Source organism: Nyctereutes procyonoides, unplaced genomic scaffold, assembly GCF_905146905.1.
Source record: "Nyctereutes procyonoides isolate TBG_1078 unplaced genomic scaffold, NYPRO_anot_genome, whole genome shotgun sequence".
Classification (NCBI taxonomy): Eukaryota; Metazoa; Chordata; class Mammalia; order Carnivora; family Canidae; genus Nyctereutes; species Nyctereutes procyonoides.
Window position 1 is genome coordinate 28,944,895 of NW_026575035.1, and position 15,835 is coordinate 28,960,729.

General features: G+C 35.2%; 1 protein-coding gene across 4 annotated transcripts in view; it reads right to left on the bottom strand.

Annotated features, from left to right (window-relative positions):
- Nucleotides 1-12,822: 12,822 nt before the first annotated feature.
- Nucleotides 12,823-15,835, bottom strand: part of UBE2V2 (ubiquitin conjugating enzyme E2 V2) — a 49,798-nt gene continuing 46,785 nt past the window's right edge. For all 4 annotated transcript variants that reach the window (XM_055318347.1, XM_055318343.1, XM_055318344.1 and 1 more), the window contains one exon: nucleotides 12,823-15,135. In XM_055318347.1, the coding sequence (XP_055174322.1) occupies nucleotides 14,989-15,135 (147 nt within the window). In that variant the 3' untranslated portion in view covers nucleotides 12,823-14,988. The remainder of the gene's footprint in view (nucleotides 15,136-15,835) is intronic.

A 15,835-nucleotide genomic window follows, 5' to 3' on the forward strand; every position in this document is an offset into this window, starting at 1 on the left:
CGAATCCCACGTCGGGCTCCCGGTGCATGGAGCCTGCTTCTCCCTCTGCCTGTGTCTCTGCCTCTCTCTCACTCTCTGTGTGTGTGTGTGACTATCATAAAAAAAAAATATCCAAGATATATAAACAACTCATACAACTCAAACCCCAAAAATAAATAATCCAATTAAAAATGATCAGAGGTCCTGACCAGACATTTTTCCAAAGACATAAAAATGGCCAACAGACACATGAAAAGGAGTTCAACACCAGGGAAATACAAATCAAAACTACAATGAGATATCACTTCACACCTGCTAAAATGGCTATCATCAAGAAGAGAGAACAAGTAGTGAGAATGTAGAGAAAAGGCAACTCTTAGGCACAGTAGGTGAGAATGTTGATTGGTGTAGCAGCCACTATGGAAAACAGTATGGAAGTTTGAACAGTATGGAAAGTTGAAAATTGAAAATAGAATGACCCATGGCATCTAGGTAGCTCAGTCAGTTAAGCATCTGACTATTAATTTTAGCTCAGGTCATGATATTTTTTTTATTTTATTTTGTTTTATACAAAAACACTAATTCAAATAAATATACACATGTGTGTCAGCTATCCTCAAATTAAAAAGAAAGAAAGAAAAAGATATGCACCTCTGTTTATTGCAACATTACTTACAATTGCCAACATATGGAAGCACCCTCAGTGTCCATTAATAGATGAATGAATAAACAAGATGTGGTATATATACACAATGGAATACTACTCAGTTATAAAAAAAAGAGTGAAATCTTGCCACTCACAACAAGGAGGGTATTAATACTAAGTGAAATAAATCATACAAAGACAAATATCATGATTTCATGTTTATGTGGAATCCAAAACACAAAACAAAAAATAGAAACAGACTCATAAATACAGAGAACAAACTAGTGTTTTCCAGAAAGGAGAGAGTGAGATAGGTGAAATAGGTGAAGGGTATTAAGAAGTACAAATGTTGGGATCCCTGGGTGGTGCAGCGGTTTAGCGCCTGCCTTTGGCCGGGGGCGCGATCCTGGAGACCCGGGATCGAGTCCCACGTCGGCCTCCCGGTGTGTCTCTGCCTCTCTCTCTGTGACTATCATAAATAAATAAAAAATTTTAAAAAAGAGGTACAAATGTCTAGTTATAAAATAAATAAGTCCTGTGGATGAAATGTACAGCACAGGGATTATAGTCAATACTTGTAATAACTTTGTATGGTGACAGATGGTAACTATGCTTATTGTGGTATTTTGTGGGGTTTTGTTTTATTTTGTTTTTAAAGATTTTATTTATTTATTCATGAGAGACACAGAGAGGCAGAGAGATAGGCAGAGGGAGAAGCAGGCTCCCTGCAGGGAGCCCGATGCCAACCCGATCCCAGGACTCCAGGATCACAACCTGAGCCAAAGGCAGGCACTCAACCACTGAGCCACCCAGGTATCCCTTGGTATTTTGTTACTACATCACACACCCGAAACTAATATAATATTACCTCAATTAAAATTAATTATTTTATATTTATTTTAGTGGATTAAAGATTTGAACATTTTATCTGACACCATAAAATCCCTAAAAGAAAACATAGGTGGTAATCTCAACATTGTGTCAGCAATGATTTTTTGTATTTGGCTCCAAAAGGTAAGACAATGAAGGCAAAACAAACAAGTGAGACACCACACTAAAAAGCCTCTGCACAGCAAAGGAACCCACCAACAAAATAAAAGGTAACCTATGGAACAGGAGAAAATATTTGCAAATCATATTATCTAGTAAGAGGTTAACATCCTAAATATATACACAATTCATACAACTCAACACCAAAAATAATAATAAAAACATCCAGCTAGAAATGGACAGAGGATCTGAATGGAAATTTTCCCAAAGAAGACATACAGATAGCCAACAGACACATGAAAAGATGCTCAATATCACTTAATTATCAGGGAAATGAAAATCAAAACGAGTATTAACACTTCATTCCTGTTAACATGATTATCATTCAGAAGACAAGAGAAAACAAGTGTTGGGGAGAATGTGAAGAACAAGGAACCTTCATGAACTATTGGTGGGAATGCAAACTGGTGCAGCCACTATGAAAAACAGCATAGAGGTTCCTCAAAAAAAGTAAAAAATAGAATTACCATATGACCCAGGAATTGCACTTCTGGATATGCAAAGGAAACAAAAACATGAACTCAAAAAGATACCTTCACCCCCATGCTCATTGCAGCATTATTTATAATAATCCAAGACACAGGAACAACCTAAGTACCATCAGTCAATGAATTACTAAAATGTAGGAGAAAATACATATATTCATATACATATAGTGGAATATTATTCAGCCAGAAAAAGAAATCCTGCCGTTTCCAACAACACGAATAGACTTAGAAGGTTATTTGCTAAGTGAGTTAAGTCAAAGACGTACCCTATGATCTCACTTTTTGTGGAATCAAAGAAAAAAACCCTTTATATATAGAAGACAAGTTGATGGTTTGCAGAAACAGGGTAAAGATGATTTTAAAAGTACAATTTTTTGGTTACAAAATAAATCGTGGGGATGTAACATACAATGGTGACTAAATAATACTGTATTGTATATTTGAGTGCTGCTAAAAGAGTACATCTTGCAATTTCCCACAAGGAAAAGAGTGTTTTGTAATTACGTATGGTGACAGATATTAACTAGACTTACTGTGATCATTTCACAGTATATACATACATATACTGAATCATTACACTGTACATCTGAAACTAATATGTAACATCAATTATATCACAAGTATTAAAGATTATTGTTAGTTGATAATGGCTATGTAGGATCCATGTTATTTTCAAGAAGTATTAAGAGGTAAATGTTAGAATGTCTGTATTTTTAAAATACTTCAATATAGTTTTGAAAAAGATCAGGGTCAGTTGCAAAAACAATTGTAAAAATATAAGTATAAATGGTTCAAGTTTCAAAAATCATGCTCCAGTGTCAAGAATTAATCTTTCCTGAACAAAAAGATGCATGGACACAGAAGTTTTAATCTCAAGAGGCCTCAAGAGTGCTTATAAGCACTCCTTCCCCTACACACAATGATAAAAATTTCTCTAATTTAAATATCAACTTTATGTGACCCCCTAATGTAATTTTAGAGAAGTTTTTAGGTTTGTTATACCAATGTTCAGAATCACTATAGACAAGGGTTTAGAAGATCTGAAATTATAACAAGTTATTCCAGAGTAATCACAACTCAGGCAACATGGAATGTTGATTTTCATACTGTTGTCTTTATTGCATGTGCTTCATTTTCATACCCTACACTGGAATTATTTCCTCTGTACAGTAATAAACATCCTTTGTTCTAAGCACATATCTAACAAACAGGGAAGCAAAGATCAATATTTGGGAGAGAGGAATTAGACTTCAGTTAATGCCTAACAACTAACTCGTTTCATCACAGACTTGATAAGCTATTGTGGCTAACAGTGCTGGTCATTACTTGGGGATAATGTAAAGCTAATGAAAAGTAGTTAAGGGCTTAGATTCGTAGGGATATAAAATCAATCTAATTAAGATACAAATAGGCTAGACAAAGTACACATAATTTCTCTTCAGGGAGCCGAGAGCAGAGGAAAAAAATATTGCAGACACATGACCAATGTACAAAAAACAGTTGTAGCAATCATCTGAAAATGAAATTAAAAGAACAATTCCATTCACTGTAGCATCAAAAATAGTAACATACATAGGGATAAAGTGCAAGACTTGTATACTGTAAGGAAAGACAACTATGAAACAATGTTGAAAGAAATTAAAGAAAATGTAGATAGACAAAGTCATCCCATGTTTATGGATTGGAAGATTTAATACCATTAAAATGGAAATACTTCCCAAAGCAATGTACAGAGTCTATGAAATCGCTATCAAAACTTCAACTTCTTTTCCCCACAAGGATGAACAAGCTGGTGTTAAAAGTCATATGGAAATGCAAAGGACCCAAAATGGCCCAATCTTGAAAAGAACAAAGGAGGATTCAAATCCTTGATTTCAAAACTTACTGCAGTGTTACAGCAATCAAGACAGTGAGGTATTGGCATTAAAGCTAGATTTACAGATTGATGGAATAGAACTGGAAGTCCAGAAATAAATCTACACATACATGGTAAACTGATTTTTTGACAAGACCATTCAACAAATGGTGCCAAGATAGTTGGATATCACCATGCAAAAGAATGAATTTGGACCCGTCCTTCACAATATATTCAAAAATTAACTCAAACCAAACACCTGTGAAAGCTAAAAAAAATTGTAGAAGAAAACATAGATGGGACGCCTGGATGGCTCAGCGGTTAAGCGTCTGCCTTTCACTCAGGTCGTGATCCTGGAGTTCCGGGATCAAGCCCCACATCAGGCTTCCTGCAGGCAGCCTGCTTCTCCCACTGCCTATGTCTCTGCCTCTCTCTCTCGGTGTTTCTCTTATGAACAAATAAAATCTTTTAAAAATTTTAAAGAAAACATAGATGTAAATCTGTTACTGTATCAGTCAAGACGAATAAATGATAAATGACTAGATAAATTGATAGATTGATCAATAGATATAGGTAGATAGACACAACACAGAGATAGATTTATTCTAAGGAACTGGCTCAAGCAACTGTGGGGGCTGGTCAGTCTGAAATGTGTAGGACACTGGAAATTCAGGCAGGACTTAACGCAGAATTTATTCTCCTCCAAGAAACCTCAGTTGTTTCTCTTAAGGTCTTTGACTGGAAGAAGCCTACTCCCATTATTGATGGTGGCCCCCTTTACTTAAACTCAGCTGATTGTAGATGTTGTCTGTATCTGTCTCTACATCTATGAAATATCTTAAGAGGAACACCCAAATTAGTCACTGACAAATGGTACTATGGCCTAGCCAAGTTGACACATAAAACTAACCATCATGACAACCTTGGACTAGGCAATGATTTCTTAGATGCATCAAGTACAAGCTGTCAAAGAAAAAAACAAAAAAACAAAAACTGGACTGCATAAAAATTAAAAACTTTGGGCACCAAAGAACACTATCAAAAGAGTGAAAAGATAATACAAAGAATGGGTTGCAAATCATGTATTGGTAAGGGTCTAGTATCCAAAATATATAAGAACTCTTACAACTCAAAACAACAAAGAACCCAATTTTAACAGGGGGAAAGGATGTGAATAGACCTTTCTTTAAAGAGAAATATTGTAAAAAAAAAAAATGCTCAGCATCATTAGTGATTAGTAAAACCCACAATGAAATGCCACTTTATAGCCATTAGTATTGCTAAAAATCAAAAACAAAGAGTAAGTGTTGGCAAGGACATAGAGAAATTAGAACCCCCATACACTGCTGGTAGGAATGTAAAACGACAGAGCCACTTCTTAAAACATCCAGGCAGTTCCTCAAAATGATACAACAGAGCTACCATATGACTGGACAATTCTACTCCTAGGTGTCTACCCAAGAGAAATTAAAACATGTGTCCAACAGCTATACACAAATGTTTAAATAGTGTTATAGTCAAAAAATGGAAACAGCTCAAATGCCCATCATTCTGGAAATGTTCTGGAATTAAATAGTGGTAACAGTTGCATAATCTTGAGGATATATTTAAAAACACTGAATTGTACACTGCTAAATGATGAATTATATGGTAATTTATAGCTCAACTTAAAAAGAAATAGAAATGAAAAGCTCAGGAAATGTAGATATGATGTCACTCCCAGCTATCCTGGCCTCAGGCCTAGCACTCTCAGGGCTGGAATGGAGTGGGCCTAGTAGAGCGGCGGAAGCACCTGCATGAGGTGCATGAACCAATCATGCATAGGAGAGGACGTGACCAGGTAGTCGGTGAGCATACTCTAACAGGGAACATTACTGGGCAGCATTCCATACCATGTTAGCTCAGAGGTAGACTGGTTTCTTCTGTATGTCCAACCACTAGTGACTGAGATTTAGGTCAAAAGTCTGTATTTCAGGTGGGCCAATACTTGTGCTGGATGAACGCATCTATGAACTACACCAACAATAGCAGTTCAATTTATAACTTAGGACAGAAAAAGAAGGCAAACCTGTCTGCACAGGAAATGCCAAAAACAGCAGTCACGGTAAAACTAACTTATATACGGGGCACCTGGGTGGCTCAGTGGTAGAGCATCAGCCTTCAGCTCAGGTTGTGATCCCAGGATCCTGGGTTTGAGTCCCACATCGGGCTCCCACAGGGAGCCTGCTTCTCCCTCTACCTGTGTACCTGTGTCTCTGCCTCTTTCTGTGTGTCTCATGAATAAATAAATAAAATCTTTCTAAAAACCTAATTTAGGGATCCCTGGGTGGTTCACCGGTTGAGCGTAAATGACTGAAAAATCAAAACGTTTGGCACTGAGGGCATCTCAGAACTTGTTTACTCCAACTTCCTTTTCATGGGTAAGGAAAGGACTCCAGAGAATACATGGGCTATCTAAAATCTAAGTTATTCTTAAATGACAATATAACCCTTGAAAATTCAGTTTACCAAAGACCAGGATAAGCAAATCAGTATGTACGTATGGTCTAATTCTCCTTAAGACATGCTATCAATCTAGTATGTGCAGCTGTTCAAGAATCTTAGAAATTTAGTCCCAAGACAGATGTTCCTGATTAATGTCCCCCAAAGGCCAACACTTCACCTCTTGGTATTTGTCACTAAATAAATTGCCTATGTGCCTATCTCTAAGCCCCAGTAGACTGTAAGATGCTTTGTGACACCACTGTATGACATCACTGTATACACATGGCTGGTGAGCTGCATGGACCTAATATGCTTTTGTTGAATTAATGAATTAATATAACCAAAGAAAATCAATTAACCAAAACCAGATGATTGTTAGTGGTAAAGACAGTATTAAAAGTCAGTCTTTTAACACCTGGCAGGGGAATTAGGAGCAAATATTATTAACCTAATCCACATTTTAACTTTGACTAGATAAAAACCAATTGACTAAATAGGGCAGCCCGGGTGGCTCAGCGGTTTGGCGCTGCCTTCGGCCCAGGGCGTGATCCTGGAGACCCAGAATTGAGTCCCATGTCGGGTTCCCTGCATGGAGCCTGCTTCTCCCTCTGCCTGTGTCTGCCTCTTTCTCTGTGTGTCTCTCATGAATAAATAAAATATTTTTTTAAAAATGAATAAACATTTACTGAGACCTTAACCTACCTGGGAATTACATTATACAATTCCAGGAAGGCAAGATTAGTAAGGAAAAGATTTCCTTGGAGGAACCACATATTGACATTTACTACATGTAGTCTTTTTTGCAGGGGGATGAGGTTCTATAACTCAGGTGACTTCAATGTGATTACATTCAAGAGTGAAGATCATTAGTGAAGAGGCAGGTTTGAAATGTAATCTCCTTTTCCTTTAATCATGTTTCTCAGCATATCCATTCACTTTACATATGTTGCATATATGAAATTTTCTATTGGAATGTAGTTGAATAGTGGGGCCTTTACACCAAGTTACACCAAGCTTTCTTTTGCACAAGTTAACTCTTTCCAATGGAATTCATTGTAAAGACCTGCTGCTGGTGTCAAAACAATTGTGCCTATCTAAAGGTGGATCAACCAGGCCAGCCCACCCAAACCAGCTACAGGACAGGAGGAAGGGATCCTCTGGCCAATGTCGGGGTATCAGGCATGCCAGGACTAATATCCAGAAGCCCATCTGTTACCTTCAACCGAGCAGAAATTAAATTCATCTAGAATGCACAAGTAGGTTAATGAAGCCTACATAACCTCATATAACCTCTTAAAAAATCAGCTTACACTTTCCACAGTACAGACTTGATATAAATGTATATTAACATAAGATTTAATGATTAGATTAGTAACATTTTTAAATGCTACCATTTACTGATCACTCTGTATCAGACTGTAACTAAAAACAGTATTTCATGAAACCACAACTCTGGGTAAACATGGACCTTACAGAAGAAAGTGAAGATTACAGAAGCTAACTGGCCCAAAGTCATAGGGCATGCGGCAAAATAGTATTCGCCCCAGGATTTGCACAAGCTTCCTCTCTACTGCTGCTCTACTTCATTTCTCAATATTACTATCCTGTTCACCTTAGAACCTTATTGCTCGGGCAGCCCCAGTGGCTCAGCAGTTTAGCTCCACCTTCAGCCTGGGGTGTGATCCTGGAGACCAGGGATCAAGTCCCACGTCAGGCTCCCTGCATGGAGCCTGCTTCTTCCTCTGCCTGTGTCTCTGCCTCTCTCTCTGTGTCTCTCATGAATAAATAAAATCTAAAAAAAAAAAAAAGAACCTTATTGCTCATGGGCGCTTAGGCTCTCTCAAGTAAGGAGTGCCCTTCCTCCTAACAACATGTTCACTCATTCAATAACCAAGAATTGACCATAACTTATATTTATATATAACCTCAAAATTATCATCTATATTCTATAACTTATTAGTAGCACTTCACAAGGATTTAACATAGAGAGGTCTTAAAAACAAGTATCCCAATGTGTTTGGCAAACACAGCTCAGTAAAGTTTTCATGACAAAAAGTTACCTCATTTCTGGTAGTCATGATTCCAACAATTTTTAATCCAAACAAATAATTCTGACATTTCTTTGTAGCCAAATACACTGGTTTTCAAAAGGTGATTTTTTAATAATCTTAAAGCATCTCAATTAAGAAAACATCCAATTTTTTATTTTTCGTTTCAAAAAATATACTTTGGAAGTATGTTTTAAAGTTCAAATAATTATTAAAATCCATTTATAAGTAACTTTACAACTTTTATTGTGATGATCATGACCACCATTAATTAGGTACTTGAACATCAACTCTCAGCAGTTAAAGCCAAAACATCAACACGAGACCAAGGACAACAGCAACAGGTTGATAAAAAGACCTACAATCAGAGTTGTAAAGAAGTTAGGAAGGAAACAGGATTACAAATATTAACAGAGGGGATCCCTGGGTGGCGCAGCAGTTTGGTGCCTGCCTTTGGCCCAGGGCGCGATCCTGGAGACCCGGGATCGAATCCCACGTCGGGCTCCCGGTGCATGGAGCCTGCTTCTCCCTCTGCCTGTGTCTCTGCCTCTCTCTCTCTCTCTGTGACTATCATAAATAAATAAAAATAAAATAAAATAAATATTAACAGAGGAGGAACACTTTACAGGTGGCAGGAAGGAATCAGAGCATACCAAGTGATTCAAGCTGGTGAAGCAACCTCCCAAGAGTATTCTTCAAATTCATGGTTAGTGTTGATGTCAAAGCAAGAGGATGGAGGGGAATCACATCCAGAGTGATGGAGAGAAGAAAATTAAAAGTGCCTGAAGGAGTTAAAAGGAAAATCCACTCAACAGAAGAGAACTGGTCACAAGAAGAGAGGTGACCATGGGTGATGGAAAGGGAGATTCATCAGGGAATAATGGCACAGTAGTCAAAACAGAGAGGAGTAAAACTGCATTTTACTGCTGTTTATATTCTAAACCAATAAATGTATTTAGCACCCCTTACCACTGAGCTTGGGGATTGCATCATTTAGCTTAACTTCATTGGTTAAAATGTGTTACCCTAGAAACTAATACTATACTATATGTTAAATTTAAAATTTTATAAAAGGAAAAACTGTTACCCTAAATTAAAATGTTATCAATATATCAAGTTACCTATCACTAATTGTTTTTTTTTAATTTTTATTTATTTATGATAGAGAGAGAGAGAGAGAGAGAGAGAGAGAGAGAGAGAGAGGCAGAGACACAGGCAGAGGGAGAATCAGGCTCCATGCACCGGGAGCCCGACGTGGGATTCGATCCCGGGTCTCCAGGATCCCGCCCTGGGCCAAAGGCAGGCGCCAAACCGCTGTGCCACCCAGGGATCCCCTATCATCACTAATTGTAAATAATTTTTATTCCTATTCAGGACCACAATGACAGCAAAGTGAGTATCACTGTACTTCTTCATAATCAAGGGTTTAAGACAATTGCGGTCTCAAAGTGGAACAAAGTCTCGGGAGTTTTAGTTCTTTGCAAGATCCATCTGGCTAATAGAAAATAACAGTAATGGACTTAATAAAGACTTATATTTACACCAAAGGTCAGATAACATAGCAATTATGTTTCTGTAGCAGTCTGTCAAGAGAAAAAAAGGTTAGAAAATTTGAGATCCAGCAGCACAGCACAGTATAGACAGGGGGAAAAAAGCCAAAAGAGACAACATCAACATTTACATTTCAAGCAGATTAAATAAAACATCCTCAATTCTAAATTATTTTACATTTTAATTACTCTGTAGTTGAATGTAATTTACTCTATAATTTTATAAAGACCCAAGAGCATAAGTTTATACAACATTAGTACAGTTTTATGCATTAAACAATGTTTTAACAAATATAATTCAAAACAGTGAGTCCACAAGTACTATTTTTCTCCTTAGAGAAGACCATACATTACTCAAGATTAAGAAATGTAGGCATTTAGGTATTTTACTTTTCTTGCGTACTCGATTATTTTCACTTGAGTATTGTAATTAGTGAAGAAAAGTCTATCACTCACTTTAAATTTGTCTATCACCCACTTTAAATTACCTGGCTTTTTAAAATTATAGCAATAGAAAGATAATTTATGATAATAATATAGACATCTGACAATCATTACTTGGCCAACATGGCTTGAAAAGGAGTAAAACATTTTGTCAGTTATCAACTCTGAAGAAAATCTATTTTTCGTCTCCTAAAGGCTGCTAAACTACAATTCATCCCACCTTTGTATAATAAAGCAATTACAATTACCATGCTTGTTGACTGTAAGAGGAGACGTCCTTGGACCCAAAAAAATAACATTAATTATCATAACAAATTTTACTATATTTTAATATGAGGATATCCTGTTAAAATCTTACTTCACATTATATTGTAATTTCTCCAGGTTACTGTTACCTATTGTTTAAAAAAAAAAAAAAAGAAAAGCAATTAAACTACATGAATATACACTCAATTGTCAGTGCTTCCTAATAATCTTTGAACAAAGTATTTTTAAAAATTATCCAACTACTGCACTGAACAAACAACTAAACTTTTACTCTCAACTCAGTAATTTGCTTCTTTACTGAGTATAAAAAAAAAAAATAAAAATAAAAAAAAAATAAAAATTATCCAACTACTGCACTGAACAAACAACTAAACTTTTACTCTCAACTCAGTAATTTGCTTCTTTACTGAGTATAGGTGTCTCTTTACTATTGAATTCTTAGTGCCAACTATTAGTCTTTCCTTTGGGAATAAAATATTAACTTCATTTTCATATTTCTTCACTGCAAAAACTCCCAGATAAACAGCTGCTCGTTACTGAACATGGATAAGATAAAAGAATTCATATTAAGTCTACATTCGACAGCAAATGGATCACTGTACAAACCTTACATGGTATTTGGTCAGTTATTCATCTTAGACAAAAGGATTCCTGGAATCTGTGTTAAGAAAGTGAGATCTATCTGGCTTTGATTGTTCTTTTCTTAATGAACTTGCCCAAAAACTCATGGGTCAGTCTTTCATAAACTACATGGCAAATTAACTTTTTGATGAGAATATCCAATCACGGATGTAAATACCACAGCAACCTCTTCACATCCACTGATTTTTTCTTTAATCACGTACTCACTCCATGTGTTCCCCAAAACTTCCTTATTCTACAAAATGATGGTTTTGATGTCATTTTCTGTATCACTAAATACCTCCAAAATTTTCTCTTCAGAAAATGCATATATCTTTTCAATGTTCCAATATACTTTTAAAATAACATTTTCAGTGTGAACTATGGTAAGATTTCCATCCACTCTTAATGTAACTTTTATAAGGCATATTATCTTTAGCATAAAAGATACTTCCATACATTTCCTGCTTTTTAGTAAACACAGTACTGGGTGGGAATAAACTGCCAATGCTCTTAACAATTCTCTAATACACTGCATCCATTCCTTTCTATAATGTTTCTATTTTATATACAAAATACATATACTTTCCAAAATAGTGAGAACTGAAATCTTTTTGTGAAAATAACGAAAAATTAATCAAACTGATACTGGAAATTACATTGATACTTAATTGGAAAAGTAAAATCTGTGCCTTCTAGATCCTTCCCAGTAATAGACAATACCATGATTCTACACAAAATCTAAAAAATATACTTCTAAAATGAAATCAGGGTAAAACATTCCTTAAATACCTCCCAAATCCCATTATTCATTATACTAGACTTCATAATTAGTACTTATATTCTTTAAACTGCAAGTAAGAACACAGTCATATGCTCATTAAAAGGGTTAACATAGTTTTGACCAAAGTCTGTAATCATATGATGTACCTACCAGAACCGCCCAAAGCCATACACACCAAATCTATTAAGGATAATGTACTAGTATTTTCCAGCTGTCTCCTAATTTTCAAAACAATATTAATTTCACATGTATATACCAATAAAAATATAGTGTGAAACATTTAAATCAATGAATTGGCTTTAAATAATCCAGACTAATAAACCAATATAAGTAAAACTAATGTACTCTCCAAGCACTTATTCAAATTGAAGATATTCTTTTAAAAAGATAATCTGAAATTAAAATTTCATCTGTATTACACCCACAAGACTCCTATACCATTATCCTTACAAATGTTTATGTTCCAAAATTATGAAAAGTAACACTTGACCCATAAAATACCGTCATTTAAAAATATTAGAAAAAATAATGGTAAAATCAGCAATTCTGAAAACTAGTAACTAAAAGTTTTAATTAAAGCAGAACATTGACCTAGTAGGACAAGAATTTCATTTTTGTAATCTTTATTAAATTTGTTGATCATCCCCTAGGGTCGCAACTGCTAGCCTTTTAAACAAATTTCAAAGGCAATTTTACAGTTCATTTAATACCACACACACCTATAACCTTAGCCATTTTAGAAAACAAAGGAAAAACTGCTTCAAAAATGCGGTCTTAGAAATGTTACTATAAGTAAGAGCGGCTTTACATTAGCTCCTTCTATAATCAACCAGTATGTCTTAGATTGCCATGTAGATCTTGATTGTGACATGCAAAATGGATTCTGCTTTGGATACTGTCTAATTGGCATGCAGATTTCTGCAGAGATACATAGTCCCAAAAACCAAACGGAGAATAAACATCCTCAGGCCAACAATATATGCTTGTGGGGAAAAAAGCCCTTCACAATAGTGGATACCGGTAAAGGAAAGAGGACAAAAGATCAAGGTAGCCAGATTCTTAGCTCACCAATATAATTTAACATTCAAATGGTTATTAGCTACAGTGTATGACAAGACACATTTCCAAAGTGGAAAAGAAATTGTTAGACTGATTTAGACCAGTAATGGTCTTACCTATGAAGTCACTGTAATTCAAATTAATCCTCAACCATTTAAAAATTTTAAGAACCTACTTTAATAAATTACACATGCACTAATTTGTGTATATTTTCTACATGTCATTTGAAAGCATTTTAAACATCTTTGAAAATTAAAAATAGCCATGTTGAAATTAGTAAATTTAGACAACTATCACTGACTTTCATGTATTACTGACCAAGAAAAAGCAGCTCAGAGCTTTAACTGTGAATGACTTGATATAAAATGTCAGGGCATCTGAGAAATTCGTCCTTGTTACCTAACCACCTTTCTATTTTCTTCAATGAATTCATAAAAGAGTATTTTTAACAAAGTAGTATACCCAGTGCTTTGAAATGAAAAACTGCAACTTAAAGCCTTGAGTCATTTTGGTTAAGGCAAACATAAATGAGCTTTCAATTCGGAATTACTGAAACTGTATAAAATTAATCCCAATTAGTAAGTATAAGAAGCATAAGGGGAAGAAATGTCACAGAAACTAAAGAAGAAAAAGGTTACAAAGTAAAAAATGGAATGTGTATTTGGATAATTTATAATTTATAATTCTACAAAATCTGCTAGAATTCAACATTTTTTAGTATTTCTGGTAAACTCAAATTCAAAATACAATACCTGGGATTCCTCTTTCTCCAAAGAACAAATTAAACTACTTAAGTAATTTGTTCTCTGAAATACTCGGCAAATTCCAATTCACAAGAAGTATACAAAACAGGATAATAATAAAAGGTGTTTACAGATGAATAACTATAATAATTCCAATTTTTGCTACCTCAGCAAGGTAGTGTACATAATACCACATCAATATAATAGAAATGGCACAGTTTCTGAGGACACATTCCACATTTTATTTACATTTTAAGACTAACTTTAATCTCAGAATCACATATCCATACACCTATTTCCTTTTTGTTGATTTCACTTAAATGCATGGTTTGTCAAACAAAGACTGTAAACAAATATTTACCATGTCTGTTACATGTAACACACAGAAACGGCTTTTTAACAGAAATTCATCGACCTCCCCACAACATGTTTTTATTATAAATACAGGTATCAAAACAATCCTGAACATATTTTTGATACTACTAGTAGTCAGCACCCACACCGCTTCAAAAATTAACACAATTTGTGACAATATTCATTGTACCTGCTACTTTAGACAATTTCAACTGAAGCTCTTTCACTAAGCAAGATGGATAAAGCATGCCATTTCTGTTTTTCCTTCTTGAGATTTTTTTTAACTTTTCAGAAACACACATGCTTCCACAGCATCTGACTCTTCTCTCCATGCTTTCATCTTGTAAACCTGAATTCTATTTTGAGTACTCCAGGTTTATGCTTAAATGACAGTGCCTTAACAAGAGAAAAAAATATTGTGCTGCATTTTTCCTCCTGAAACCTGAAAACATAATGGTGTACATATATTAAATATATTTCTACAAATGTCCAGGTCATGTTTACCAGCTGGAATTCTTTTACTTAATGTGTGGGTATTCTGCATTGTAATATTTAATCAAGACATTAACATGAGTAGAAGGTTGTTGATTTAAGACAAGTTTGAGATCCACTAAAATTAATTGTTGTATGTTTGTCCTTCTGGTGGCTGTGGAAGCTTCATATTTTCTTTGGACATCATTAGACGTCTTAGCTCTTGAAGTACAACTTTAATGCTATATGAATTTTGCCATTTAGCTAACACTGGTATGCTCCGTGCATCCACCTGAAATGGAGGAAAAAAGCAAAATTAACTACAAAGTTTAAAGTACTATGGGCATCAATTTAGTAAACATACTTTAATAATAAATGCTTTTAAAATTCATAGCCTGGCTCTACTTTCACGAAAAAGAACATTATGAAACTACACAAAAGAAAACAATGCTATCATACTTAGGAAAAAGAGTCCTTCTGTAACAGGTATTTCCTAAAACTGTGTCTTTTATGTGTGTGTGCTTTTCTGTATCTTTTAATAAACATGTAGTGAACTTTGGACATCAGAAATAAACAAACATTACATTAAATAACTATACTGTAAATATATTTTCCAATTCCTTCTTGATGATATGGTCTGAAAGTTCCTCTCCATTTCCAATGCCACTACCAGAATCTGATCAATTATCTTGAATGGGATTTAGGAAAAAGCTGTGAACCTGATCTCTGCTTTTGGATTCTTACCAGTGTCTTCTTTGCACTATAATAAACTAACCTTCCATTGTAGAAGACTGACAGAATTAGACTGCAGTTCCTTCAAAGCCTTCTCCCCAGGTAACTGATTATCACTTGACCTGTCTGGCAGTTCCCTGGAAAACCCCATTCACAGGGTTTTTTCTTTATCTAACCTCAAAATTTACCCACTGAGTACTACCTATTCCTCCTCCCACCCACACCCACCCAGGCATTTGTCAAAAAATAATCAGTGTCAA